General features: G+C 46.7%; 1 protein-coding gene across 2 annotated transcripts in view; it reads left to right on the top strand.

The window, feature by feature from the left end:
• Positions 1 to 14,864, top strand: part of SFXN5 (sideroflexin 5) — a 160,596-nt gene that overhangs the window by 25,316 nt on the left and 120,416 nt on the right. For both annotated transcript variants that reach the window (XM_067468440.1, XM_067468441.1), the window contains exon 3: positions 13,325 to 13,402. In XM_067468440.1, the coding sequence (XP_067324541.1) occupies positions 13,325 to 13,402 (78 nt within the window). The remainder of the gene's footprint in view (positions 1 to 13,324; positions 13,403 to 14,864) is intronic.

Below are 14,864 nucleotides of genomic sequence, written 5' to 3'. Positions count from 1 at the left end.
GTCCTCCACCACCACCTCCTCCTCCTCCTCCTTCTTGTCCTCCTCCTCCTTTTCTTCTTCCTCTTTCTTCTTCTTGTATTCTTCCTTCTTTTCCTTTTTGTTCTCCTTCCCCTCCTTCCCTTCTTTCTCCCTCTTCCCCTTCTTCTTGTCCTCTTCCTCCTCCTTTTTCAATCTTCTCCTCCTCGTCCTCCTTTTCCTTCTATTTTTCTTTTCATTCTGCTTTTCCTTCTTCCCCTTATCCTCTTTTTCTTTTTCCTTCTCCTCCTTCCCCTTCTTCCCCTTCTTCTTGTCCTCCCCTTCTCCTCCTCCTATTCTCTTTCCTTCTCGACCTTCTCCTTCTTATTGTCTTCCTCCTCCTCCTTTTCCCTCTTATTATTCTCCTTCTTCTTTTTCCTTCTTCCTCTTCTCCTCCTTTTCCTTTTTCTTCTCCAACTTCTCCTTCTTGTCCTTGTTGTCTTCCTTCTCCTTTCCCTTCTCCCCTTTCTCCTCCTTTTCCTTTTCCATCTTCTCCTTTCCCCCTTCCCTTCCTTCCCTTTGTTCTTGTCCTTTTCCTTCTCTTTCTTCTCCTCCTCCTTCTTGTCCTCCTCCTCCTCCTCCTTCTTGTATCCCTCCTTTTCCTTCTCCATCTTCTTCTCATTCTCCTCCTTATCTTCCTCCTTCCCCTTCCCCCTTCCCCTCCTCCTCCTCCTTTTCCTTTGCCATCTTCTCCTTCTGGTCCTTCTTCCTCTTCTTCTTGTCCTCCTCCTCCTCCTCTTCCTCTTTCTTCTCGTCCTCCTCCTCCTTCTCTTCTTCCTCTTTTTTCTTCTTGTATTCTTTTGCCTTTTGCCTTTTCATTTCCCTTCTCCATCTTCTCCTTCCCCTTCTTCTCGTCTTCCTCCTTCTCTTCTTCCTCTTTCTTCTTCTTGTATTCTTCCTCCTTTCCCTTTTCCTACTCCATCTTCTCCTTCTGCTTCTTCTTGTCCCCCTCCTTCTTTTTGTTCTCCATCTTCTCCTTCTTCATCTCCTCCTCCTGGTGCTTTGGACTCCAACTCCTACAATTTCTAACAACCTACCGGCTCTTAGGAATTGTGGGCGTTGAAGTCCAAAACACCTGGAGGGAGGGCCAAAGTTGACCCATGCCTGATTTATACCCTGCATTTCTCTCATAAACGAGATCCAAAAGTGGCTCACAATCCTAAAAACAATACAATTTAAAACCTTTTAGCGTTAAATTAGAATTAAACATAGAATTGTTCAAAACCTCTACAGTGGAGTCTCGCTTATCCAACATAAATGGGCCCGCAGAATGTTGGATAAACAAAAATGTTGGATAATAAGGAGGGATTAAAGAAAAGCCTGTTTAAATGTCAAATTGCATGATGATTTTACAAATTAAGCACCAAAACAATCACGTTTCACAACAAATCGACAGAAAAAGCAGTTCAATACATGGTAAGGTTATGTCGTAGTTATTGTATTTACTAATTTAGCACCAAAACATCGCAATATATTGAAACAGCTGTGGATGCGGGCAGGTGGCAGACTGCGTTGGATAATACAGAATGTTGGATGAGCTAAGGTTGGATAAGCAAGACTCTACTTCAGTTGGAATCACCTAAAAAGCCCTTTGAATAGCAGTAATACTTGGCATTTCCCTTTTTCCAAGGAAAATCTTGTCCTGGCCACTGTGGTGAATCGAGTGTTTGTTTATTTATCTTAATGCAATTTGATATATATCTTGCCTTTCTCCTGACATGAGACCTTTCATAGAATCCTAGAATCAAAGAGTTGGAAGAGACCTCCTGGGCCATCCAGTCCAACCCCATTCTGCCAAGAAGCAGGAATATTGTATTCAAAGCACCCCTGGCAGATGGCCATCCAGCCTCTGTTTAAAAGCCTCCAAAGGAGGAGCCTCCACCCCACTCCGGGGCAGAGAGTTCCACTGCTGAACAGCTCTCACAGTCAGGAAGTTCATCCTAGAGTTGGAAGAAACCTCCTGGACCATCCAGTCCAACCCCATTCTGCCAAGAAGCAGGAATATTGCATTCAAATCACCCTGACAGATGGCCATCCAGCCTCTGTTTCAAAGCCTCCAAAGGAGGAGCCTCCACCCCACTCCGGGGCAGAGAGTTCCACTGCTGAACGGCTCTAACAGTCAGGAAGTTCATCCTAGAGTTGGAAGAAACCTCCTGGACCATCCAGTCCAACCCCATTCTGCCAAGAAGCAGGAAAATCACATTCAAATCACCCCTGACAGATGGCCATCCAGCCTCTGTTTAAAAGCTTCCAAAGAAGGAGCCTCCACCACACTCCGGGGCAGAGAGTTCCACTGCTGAACGGCTCTCACAGTCAGGAAGTTCTTCCTCATGTTCAGATGGAATCTCCTCTCTTGTAGTTTGAAGCCATTGTTCCTCGTCCTAGTCTCCAGGGAAGCAGAAAGCAAGCTTGCTCCCTCCTCCTCCCTGTGGCTTCCTCTCACATATTTATACATGGCTCTCATTATGTCTCCTCTCAGCCTTCTCTTCTTCAGGCTAAACATGCCCAGCTCCTTAAGCCGCTCCTCATAGGGCTTGTTCTCCAGACCCTTGATCATTTTAGTCGCCCTCCTCTGGACACATTCTCTCCTCAATTGTGGTGCCCAGAATTGGACACAATATTCCCGGTGTGGTCTAACCAAAGCGGAATAGAGCATGGGGAGCAGGACTTCCCTAGATCTGGACACTAGGCTCCTCTTGATGCAGGCCAAAATCCCATTGGCTTTTTTTGCCGCCACATCACATTCCTGGCGCATGTTTAACTTGTTGTCCACAAGGACTCCAAGGTCTTTTTCACATGTCCTGGCCTCATCGTCCCCCATTCTGTGTCTTTGCATTTCGTTTTTTCTGCCTAAGTGGAGTCACTTGCATTTGTCCCCGTTGAACTTCATTTCCAAAGCAGCTTCCAACACAGAATGAAATAAAGTACAATTAACGCAAACACATGGCAAGAGAAGAGATTCCTCAAATATGATTCGGAACATCTTGAGGTCAAGGCCTACAAAAGCATAAGCTAAAAATAAAAATAATGGTACTGGTCAGTGCAAAGCCCATTTCCAAGCATTTAGTGAATTGAGGAAAATGCCTGTTTGTGTTCTCCTTCTCTCCCAAACTGCTTCAAGGGCCTGCCACCGCACTTGGCTCATGCTCTTGCCTCTCCAAGGCGATGCTCTGGCATTAATTAAGGTCGGCTCTAAGTATGGCATTCCGTCTTAATTGCCCCTCGCAGCACATAAACTGCCAAGACTTCAGCCCAAGGAGGGCAAAGGAAGGCAGAGCTGGCTTCTGGGTTGAGAGGGAAGATTCTGCAAAGACCAAGGAATGCAACCTCCATCATCCACAGCCAGGATAAGCATCCCGAGCTCTGAGGATGACCTGGGAAGGAATCCCACTGGAGCATTGCAGCGCACCCAAATCCCTGGGAGGAGTCACCCTGGACCGTGCTCTGACCTACAAGAAGCACTGCCTGAACATCAAGCAAAAAGTGGGCGCTAGAAACAATATCATACGAAAGCTGACTGGCACAACCTGGGGATCACAACCAGACACAGTGAAGACATCTGCCCTTGCGCTGTGCTACTCTGCTGCTGAGTACGCATGCCCAGTGTGGAACACATCTCACCACACTAAAACAGTGGATGTGGCTCTTAATGAGACATGCCGTATTATCACGGGGTGTCTGCGACCTATACCACTGGAGAAATTATACTGCTTAGCCGGTATCGCACCACCTGACATCCGCCAGGAAGTAGCAGCCAATAGTGAAAGGACCAAGGCAGTGACATCTCCAGCTCATCCCCTATTTGGGTATCAGCCAGCTCGTCAATGACTTAAATCAAGAAATAGTTTTCTAAGAACTACAGGGACACTCACTGGAACACCTCAGCAAGCGAGAGTCCAAAAGTGGCAGGCTCAAACCCAGAACCTCAACCAATGGCTGATACCCAATGAGAGACTCCCCCCTGGGCACACAGAAGACTTGGAAGGCGCTGAACAGACTGTGCTCTGGCACCACGGGATGCAGAGCCAATCTTAAGAAATGGGGTTACAAAGTGGAATCCACGACAGGCAAGTGTGGAGAAGAGCCAACCACTGACCACCTGCTGCAATGCACCTTGAGCCCTGGCACATGGACAATGGAGGACCTTCTTGCAGCAACACCAGAGGCACTCCACGGGGCCAGAGACTGGTCAAAGGACATTTAATCCACTACCAAGCCTGCAAACTTTGTGTTTTGTCTGTTTGTTTGTTTTGTTCTGTTAGAAATGTAATACAATTGACTGATTGCTCTGACACGACAAATAAATAAATCCACAGCCAGGGAAAGGGAGGATGCGAGATCAGGATCGTTTCTTTGGCGCTTTCTCGGCCATGTTCCTTATCGATCGAGCAGGAGCAACTTGGGCCCTCCCTCCAGGTGTTTTGGACTTCAACTCCCACAATTCTTTATAGCAAAGCAGTTTATTGGGGATTAATACAGCAATAGCCAAAAAGGTAAAAAGCATTCAAACAAGTCATAAGGAAATGTCCACAAAACAGTCAGTTGAGCAAGGTAAAATAAGACAGTCCATTATAAGTCAGGAACCAGAAGGGTTATTTTTATTTATTTATCGTGTCAGTATCAACCAGACAAGTGTATTACATTTTAAACAAATTTTTAACAAACAGACAAAATACAAGATTTGCAAGTTTGATAGTTGATTAAATGTCCTTTGACCAGTATCTGGCCACTTGGAGTGCTTCTGGTGTTGCTGCAAGAAGGTCCTCCCTTGTGCATGTGGCAGGGCTCAGGTTGCATTGCAGCAGGTGGTCAGTGGTTGGCAATTCTCCACATTCGCATGTCGTGGACTCCACTTTGTGGCCCCATTTCTGAAGGTTGGCTCTGCATTTCGTGGTGCCAGAGCGCAGTCTGTTCAACGCCTTCCAAGTCGCCCAGTCTTCTGAGTGCCCAGGGGGGAGTCTCTCATTGGGTATCAGCCATTGGTTGAGGTTCTGGGTTTGAGCCTGCCACTTTTGGACTCTTACTTGCTGGGGTATTCGAGAGAGTGTCTCTGTAGATCTTGGGAAACTATTTCTAGATTTAAGTCGTTGACGTGCTGGCTGATACCCAAACAGGGGATGAGCTGGAGATGTCTCTGCCTTGATCCTTTCACTATTGGCTGCTACTTCCCGGCAGATGTCAGGTGGTGCAATACCGGCTAAGCAGTGTAATTTCTCCAGTGGTGGAGGGCGCAGACACCCCGTGATAATGCAGCATGTCTCATTAAGAGCCACATCCACTGTTTGAGCATGGTGAGATGTGTTCCACACTGGGCATGCGTACTCAGCAGCAGAGTAGCACAGCGCAAGGGCAGATGTCTTCACTGTGTCTGGTTGTGATCCCCAGGTTGTGCCAGTCAGCTTTCGTATGATATTGTTTCTAGCATCCACCTTTTGCTTGATGTCCAGGCAGTGCTTCTTGTAGGTCAGAGCATGGTCCAGAGTGACTCCCAGGTACTTGGGTGCGCTGCAATGCTCCTGTGGGATTCCTTTCCAGGTAATAATCCTCAGAGCTCAGGATGCTTGACTGTTCTTGAGGTGAAAAGCACATGTCTGTGTTTTAGATGGATTAGGGATCCGCTGGTTTTCCCTGTAATAGGCGATAAGGGCACCTAGAGCTTCGGAGAGCTTCTGTTCTACCATCTCTAAGCTGCCGAGAGGGCTTGGATAGGTCTTTCCCTGCTTTGCTGAAGAGGGTTGGACTGGATGTCCCCTTGGGGTCTTTTCCAACTCTAGGATTCTACGATAAGTTCTTCCCAATGTTTGGGTGGAATCTCTCTTCCTGCAATGTGTCCACATTGGTCCACGTCTTTCTCCCGGGAGCACCTGCTGATCCAAACCTCCCACTCTGCAGATGCATTTTCAGAGCAACACCTCCCTTCCTTTTTCTGTAGCTGCAAAAAACTTTGAACTTTCCTTCGGGGCTGATCCAGTTTGCCTTTCCTCGCTGTGGGCGGAGGCTGTGTCTTACAGCCTGGCAGGTGTGAGACGAGGGCTGTATTTAAAATTAGGCTTGTAATCGCTGGTAAAGAAGCTGAAGACACCATGCAACACATTTCCTTGTTCCTGGGTTATAAATGCCACTTCCTAATTGGTTCTAGCATGAAAACATGCGGAAAGTTTATTAAACTGCCAAAACTTTGCGGGAGGGACATCATCCTGCGAGAGCACATTCGGCTCTACTTTTCCAATGAATATCTATCATCATAGAGTCTGAACCAATTCAACATAGTTTCAGCCACAAAAAACGAAGTTTCTGTAGTAAAACAACTACTTTCAAAGTAAGGATTACACAATTAAACAGGAAATAACACCTTCCAATCAGGAACAGATTTTTTCCCCAAATTTTGTCACATAGTGAGATCAGCAGATCTTTATTGAGAAGCTAATTTAATCCATGTGATATTTCCTTAGATTTATTGTCGAAGGCTTTCATGGCCGGAATCACTGGGTTGTTGTAGGTTTTTTCGGGCTCTTTCAGTCTCTCCTGGGCAACGTCCTTGCAGACGGCCAATTCTCTCACAACAGGAGCAACTTGCAGTTTCTCAGGTCGCTCCTGACACACAAAAAAAGTCTCTCCATAGGTACACTACCTCTCTCCTTCCCATGGAGCGGAGCATAGCGGGTGGAACAGACTCCTCAGGTCTGCCACACTTTGAGCATTATTAGACTGAGTCTTTTATAGGAATATTCTGCTGATGTCGTCCCAAAGTTGTAAATTAATGATAGACGTCGTTTATGATTAAAAAAGGGAATCTTCTCCTTCCAGCAGAAAGAAGATGGAATAAGGCAGACATAATGGGAAGCTGTGTCGTGTCTGGAGTATTTCAGTGCCGTCGTATTTAATGGTTTTATTGGCTCACGGAATTATAGATTCACACACATGTACATGCATTCATCCTCATGCACCCAAATATTGCCATATCCTTTTCTCCCTACTTGGAGAAGCACCTGTTAGGCCAGACCCTGCTTTCCTGCAGCCTGTCAATGCATAGTTCCAAAACTTCATAACTTCAAAACGCCAAAATGCATCCTTTCACTAAGCACAATGCCAAGGATCAGACCTGTGTTTTCCCTACAGCAGAACCTGACTCCCTGCACAAAAATCCAAGACTCCAAAAGCGCACTTCTTCCTCTTCCTTTGAGAAAGAAGCCTCAAAGTGACCAGACTGCTCCCTTGCAAATCTGCCACTATCCACAGGTACACCACCTCTCTCCTTCCCATGGAGCAGAGCATAGCGGGTGGAACAGACTCCTCAGGTCTGCCACACTTTGAGCATTATTAGACTGAGTCTTTTATAGGAATATTCTGCTGATGTCATCCCAAAGTTGTAAATTAATGATAGACGTCTTCCATCCTGGCTCAGTTTCCTAGCCAGATGTTGACTCTTCTTGGTGGGTGCTGACAAACACAAGGCTTGTGTTGACTTCCTTCTTAACACTGTAAACATTTCTGGGTTGTTGTAGTTTTTTCGAGCTATATGGCCATGGTCTAGAGGCATTTTCTCCTGACGTTTCGCCTGCATCTATGGCAAGCATCCTCAGAGGTAGTGAGGTCTGTTGGAAACTAGGAGAAAGGGTTTATATATCTGTGGAATGACCAAGGTGGGACAAAGGACTCTTGTCTGTTGGAGCTAGGTGTGAATGTTTCAACTTACCATCTTGATCGGGCTTGTTCTCCAGACCCTTGATCATTTTAGTCGCCCTCCTCTGGACACATTCCAGTTTGTCAACATCTCTCTTGAATTGTGGTGCCCAGAATTGGACACAATATTCCAGGTGTGGTCTAACTAAAGCGGAATAGAGCATGGGTAGCATGACTTCCTTAGATCTAGACACTAGGCTCCTCTTGATGCAGGCCAAAATCCCATTGGCCTTTTTTGCCGCCACATCACATTGTTGGCTCATGTTTAACTTGTTGTCCACGAGGACTCCAAGATCTTTTCCACACGTACTGCTCTTGAGCCCGGCATCGTCCCCCATTCTGTATCTTTGCATTTCGTTTTTCCTGCCAAAGTGGAGTATCTTGCATTTGTCCCCGTTGAACTTCAATTTGTTAGTTTTGGCCCTTCATCTCTCTAATCTGTCAAGATCGTTTTGAATCCTGCTCCTGTCCTCTGGACTATTGGCTCTCCCTCCCAATTTGGTGTCGTCTGCAAACTGGATGATCTTGCCTTCTAGCCCTTCATCTAAGTCAGTGCTTCTCAACCTGGGGTCCCCAGATGTTTCTGGCCTACAACTCCCAGAAATCCCAGCCAGTTTACCAGCTGTTAGGATTTCTGGGAGATGAAGGCCAAAAACATCTGGGGACCCCAGGTTGAGAATCACTGATCTAAGTCATTGATGAAGATCCTGAGAAGGACCGGGCTCAGGACAGAACCCTCCTGATGGCACTCCACTCGTCACTTCTTTCCAGGATGAAGAGGAAGCTTTGGGGAGAATCACCCTCTGGGTTCGTCCATTTAACCAATTCCAGATCCACCTCACCGTAGTTCTGCCTCGTCCACATTGGACTAGTTTCCTTGCCAGAAGGTCATGGGGGACCTTGTCAAAGAAGGCCTTCCTGAAATCCAGGTACGCTACATCCACGGCATTCCCTGCATCTACCAGCTTGTATTCTGCTTTGGTTAGATCACATCTGGAGTATTGTGTCCAATTCTGGGCACCACAATTCAAGAGAGATATTTTATTCTGCTCCTGTAAATAGTGTCAATTGCAAGAAAAGATAAGAGCCGCTCCAGGATTTGGAGATGACTGAGGGAGCATGCTTCATATAAAGATCTTGGAGTCCTCGTGGACAACAAGTTAAACATGAGCCAGGAATGTGATGTGGCGGCAAAAAAAGCCAATGGGATTTTGGCCTGCATCAATAGGAGCATAGTGTCTAGATCCAGGGAAGTCCTGCTCCCCATGCTCTATTCTGCTTTGGTTAGCCCACATCTGGAATATTGTGTCCAATTCTTGGCACCACAATTCAAGAGAGATATTGACAAGCTGGAATGTGTCCAGAGGAGGGGCGACTAAAATGATCAAGGGTCTGGAGAACAAGCCCTATGAGGAGCGGCTTGGGGAACTGGGCATGTTTAGCCTGAAGAAGAGAAGGCTGAGAGGAGATATGATAGCCATGTATAAATATGTGAGAGGAAGCCACAGGGAGGAGGGAGCAAGCTTGTTTTCTGCTTCCTTGGAGACTAGGACGCAATGGAACAATGGCTTCAAACTACAAGAGAGGAGATTCCATCTGAACATGAGGAAGAACTTCCTGACTGTGAGAGCCGTTCAGCAGTGGAACTCTCTGCCCCGGAGTGTGGTGGAGGCTCCTTCTTTGGAAGCTTTTAAGCAGAGGCTGGATGGCCATCTGTCAGGGGTGATTTGAATGCAATATTCCTGCTTCTTGGCAGAATGGGGTTGGACTGGATGGCCCAGGAGGTCTCTTCCAACTCTTTGATTCTATGATTCTATGATTCTATGATTCTTATCGAAAAAAGAGATCAGATTAGTCTATTACACGATACCCGCAAACGTTTTAAAGCCGAGGCCGATCTTTCTCCCCATTTTTGTTTGCGGTATTTTTCCCTGCCCAACTTTGAAGATGGGCTCCAGCCAAGGTTGTTATAGTAACTCCCCGAGATGTATTCAATACGGTTTTGAGTTGGGGAGGGAAATCCATCCAGAACCATTCATTGATTTTTTTCTTTCCACGTTTTTCATTCTGGGGAGCACATTATGTCCCGCGCCCTTCTCTCTCTCTCTCTCTCTCTCTCTCTCTCTCTCTCTCTCTCTCGCAAGGAAGCGCTTATTGTTTGCAATTCCAATGTCTATCCACCCCCCCCCCCTCCCCAAAGTTGCAATTCTAAAATAGCAAGCACAAATCGTTCCCAAAACACTAAGCAGGCCCTTTTTGCCTGGTTTGCTTTTGTGATGTGAAATTGGGTCATTTTCCCAAACTCCTTAGTAACCATTCACTTCTTTGGCAGGCGCTCTATGGCCGAGAGTGGCTTTGTTGTCAACCGCTTGGTTCCATTTAGAATAATCATAAAGAGTTGGAAGGGACACCCAGGGACCATCCAGCCCAACCCCATCCTTCCAGGCAGGCACTTACAGGAGAGTCTCGCTTATCCAACCTTCGCTCATCCAACGTTGTGTATTATCCAATGCAGTCTTCCTCCCGACCAGATCCACAGCAGTTTCAATACAATGTTTGGGTGCTAAATTCATAAGAGTTGGGAGGGACACCCAGGGGCCATCCAGTCCAACCCCATCCTTCCAGGCAGGCACTTACAGGAGAGTCTCGCTTATCCAACCTTCGCTCATCCAACGTCGTGTATTATCCAATGCAGTCCTCCCGACCAGATCCACAGCAGTTTCAATACAATGTTTGGGTGCTAAATTCATAAGAGTTGGGAGGGACACCCAGGGGCCATCCAGTCCAACCCCATCCTTCCAGGCAGGCACTTACAGGAGAGTCTCGCTTATCCAACCTTCGCTCATCCAACGTCGTGTATTATCCAATGCAGTCCTCCTCCCGACCAGATCCACAGCAGTTTCAATACAATGTTTGGGTGCTAAATTCATAAGAGTTGGGAGGGACACCCAGGGGCCATCCAGTCCAACCCCATCCTTCCAGGCAGGCACTTACAGGAGAGTCTCGCTTATCCAACCTTCGCTCATCCAACGTCGTGTATTATCCAATGCAGTCCTCCCGACCAGATCCACAGCAGTTTCAATACAATGTTTGGGTGCTAAATTCATAAGAGTTGGGAGGGACACCCAGGGGCCATCCAGTCCAACCCCATCCTTCCAGGCAGGCACTTACAGGAGAGTCTCGCTTATCCAACCTTCGCTCATCCAACGTCGTGTATTATCCAATGCAGTCCTCCTCCCGACCAGATCCACAGCAGTTTCAATACAATGTTTGGGTGCTAAATTCATAAGAGTTGGGAGGGACACCCAGGGGCCATCCAGTCCAACCCCATCCTTCCAGGCAGGCACTTACAGGAGAGTCTCGCTTATCCAACCTTCGCTCATCCAACGTCGTGTATTATCCAATGCAGTCCTCCCGACCAGATCCACAGCAGTTTCAATACAATGTTTGGGTGCTAAATTCATAAGAGTTGGGAGGGACACCCAGGGGCCATCCAGTCCAACCCCATCCTTCCAGGCAGGCACTTACAGGAGAGTCTCGCTTATCCAACCTTCGCTCATCCAACGTCGTGTATTATCCAATGCAGTCCTCCTCCCGACCAGATCCACAGCAGTTTCAATACAATGTTTGGGTGCTAAATTCATAAGAGTTGGGAGGGACACCCAGGGACCATCCAGTCCAACCCCATCCTTCCAGGCAGGCACTTACAGGAGAGTCTCGCTTATCCAACCTTCGCTCATCCAACGTCGTGTATTATCCAATGCAGTCTTCCTCCCGACCAGATCCACAGCAGTTTCAATACAATGTTTGGGTGCTAAATTCATAAGAGTTGGGAGGGACACCCAGGGGCCATCCAGTCCAACCCCATCCTTCCAGGCAGGCACTTACAGGAGAGTCTCACTTATCCAACCTTCGCTCATCCAACGTTGTGTATTATCCAATGCAGTCTTCCTCCCGACCAGATCCACAGCAGTTTCAATACAATGTTTGGGTGCTAAATTCATAAGAGTTGGGAGGGACACCCAGGGGCCATCCAGTCCAACCCCATCCTTCAAGGCAGGCACTTACAGCAGAGTCTCGCTTATCCAACCTTCACTCATCCAACGTTCTGTATTATCCAATGCAGTCTGCCTCCCGTCCGGATCCACAGCTGTTTCACTACATTGCAATGTTTTGGTGCTAAATTCGTAAATACTGCAATTACTACATAACGTTACCATATATTGAACTGCTTTTCCTGTTGATTTGTTGTAAAACATGATGTTTTGATGTTTTTGAGATGGGGGCCATCAGGAGCCCAGGTGTGCCTCAGCTGGGAAAAGTCAAATACTTTTGTGGCATGATTTTCAGCAATAAATTGGTTACCTTCTGCTGTAAACATATGAAAATAGGGCACAAAGCCTTGATTAAATGATACACACCAAATTGGCCAAGGCTTAACCCTTATTATCCAGTCTGGTGTCCTTGCCCTTAGCAAACTATAAGTTACTATCTCTAATGGGGGGGGGGGGTTATGTTCGACTTCATTCATATGAGTTCTGTATGGGAAGTATGCCCCAATTATGTCATTATTGGGATTCAGAATGCTCTTTGATTGTAGGTGAACTATAAATCCCAGTAACTACAACTCCCAAATGTCAAGGTCTCTTTATCCCAAACTCCATCTGTGTTCATATTTGGGCATATTGAGCATTCGTGTAGAGTTTGGTCCAGATCCATCATTGTTTGAGTCCTCTCTGGATGTAGGTGAACTACAATTCCAACAATCAAGGTCAATGCCCACCAAACCCTTTTTGTGTTTTCTGTTGGTCATGGGAGTTCTGTGTGCCACGTTTGGTTCAATTTCATTGTTGGTGGAGTTCAGAATGCTCTTTGATTGTAGGTAAACTATAAATTCCAGCAACTACAACTCCCAAATGACAAAATCAATTTTGTTGAGTGATGGTCACTCCTTGGGTTAGTAGGTGTCTTGTGGCCAAATTTGGTGTCAATTTATCCCGCAGTTTTTGAGTTATGTTATAACTCTATAAGTTGATTTTTTACAGTTCGATGGCCATTCTTGTGTTGTCCATATTTGCTGGCATATGGCATGCATCACCTTGACAGCATCATCTTTCAAGATTGTAAACAGTTCAGCTGGGATCCTGTCGTCTCCTGCTGCCTTGTTGTTAGCAATACTTCTTAAGGTCCATTCAACCTCACGCCTCAGGATGTCTGGTTCTAATTCACTCAGTAGAATAGATAATGCAAAATATGGCAAAGTACATAAAGTCAGGAGATCCTTCAGCACCATGAAGGAAAGATCCTTCAGCACCAGTCTCCCTGCAAAAATTGAAATCCATGCTTGAATTTCCTTGCAGGAATCTGTCCCAAAAATCGAAGCCAGTGCAACCATATGCATTTAAAACTCTCATCTTAAGTGTTTACAGGAGGCATGGGCAAACGACCGGCTGTTAGGAATTACAGGAACCTGTCCTAGATTTGTATCCCGGAAAATATCCCAGTCTTGGGACAGCTTTAATAGGTCAGAGAAATAGACCCAACTGTTTTCTTGATACCTGAAGTAAATTGAATTGGGTTTGTTCGTTTTTTATTGCACGTGCCACTTTTCTTTTTCTGTGTTCAGAGCCGTCTTCAAGAAGCGGTCCAGTTGCTGGAGGACTATAAGCACGGGACTTTGGCCCCCGGAGTCACCAACAAAGAGGTACGTCGCTGGTTTGTTTATTCTTGCTGAGACAAGGAGATAGTTTATTGCCCTTGAGATGCACTGGCCGTATTTGCAAAAGGAGGAGCCATTTCTACCTAGAGCTAAAAGGCAAAGCATGTCTTCGGGCGTATGTTTATCATAAATACTTTTTGAACCTTAAAATGTCCTTTCATCCATTTTTAGTGGGACAGAGTACAATTAGGCACTTTCATAGAAAGAAGTAAACACACAGACCCAGTACTCACTTACTTACTTTACTTAGGCGATCCCTCGTATCTCAAGGATGATGGTCTCCCAGATATCAATAGGAGCCTAGTGTCCAGATCTAAGGAAGTAGTGCTCCCCATGCTCTATTCTGCTTTGGTTAGACCACACCTGGAATACTGTGTCCAATTCTGTGCACCACAATTCAAGAGAGATGTTGACAAGCTGGAATGTGTCCAGAGGAGGGCGACTAAAATGATCAAGGGTCTGGAGAATAAGCCCTATGAGGAGCGGCTTAAGGAGCTGGGCATGTTTAGCCTGAAGAAGAGAAGGCTGAGAGGAGACATGATGAGGGCCATGTATAAATATGTGAGAGGAAGCCACAGGGAGGAAGGAGGAAGCTTGTTTTCTGCTTCCCTGGAGACTAGGACGCAATGGAACAATGGCTTCAAACTACAAGAGAGGAGATTCCATCTGAACATGAGGAAGAACTTCCTGACTGTGAGAGCCGTTCAGCAGTGGAACTCTCTGCCCCGGAGTGTGGTGGAGGCTCCTTCTTTGGAAGCTTTTAAACAGGGGCTGGATGGCCATCTGTCAGGAGTGATTTGAATGCAATATTCCTGCTTCTTGGCAGAATGGGGTTGGACTGGATGGCCCAGGAGGTCTCTTCCAACTCTAGGATTCTAGGATTCTATGTGGAGTCTTGGCAGTGGGTACATAGGTGGCTGTGGAGTCCTATTCTTGATCCGCATCTTCTCCTGCAGTGAGGACATCGGTTTCCAGACAGAAGGTGGTCCCGGTCAGGGTTGGCTTGACACGCTTTCCTCTTGCCAACCATCCATGCTTCTTCAAATTCTGCAGCACTGCTGGTCACAGCTGACCTCCAGGTAGAATACTCAATGGCCAGGGCTTCCCAGTTCTCAGCGACAATGCCACAGTTTTAAAGGTTGGCTTTGAGCCCATCTTTAAATCTCTTTTCCTGTCCACCAATATTCCGTTTTCATTCTTGAGTTCGGAGTAGAGCAACTGCTTTGGGAGACGGTGATCGGGCATCTGGACAACGTTGCCACTCCAGCGGAGTTGATGGCAGAGGACCATCGCTTCAATGCTGGTGGTCTTTGCTTCTTCCAGCATGCTGACGTTTGTCCGCCTGTCTTCCCAAGAGATTTGCAGGATTTTCCGGAGGCAGCACTGATGGAATCGTTCCAGGGGTTTCATGTGACGTCTGTGGAGGAGCATCGCTTCAATGGTGGTG

The sequence above is a fragment of the Anolis sagrei genome, chromosome 5 (genome assembly GCF_037176765.1).
Source record: "Anolis sagrei isolate rAnoSag1 chromosome 5, rAnoSag1.mat, whole genome shotgun sequence".
NCBI classification, from domain to species: Eukaryota; Metazoa; Chordata; class Lepidosauria; order Squamata; family Dactyloidae; genus Anolis; species Anolis sagrei.
The sequence above is the reverse complement of the archived record's forward strand: the minus strand, read 5'-3'. Positions and strand labels throughout refer to the sequence as shown.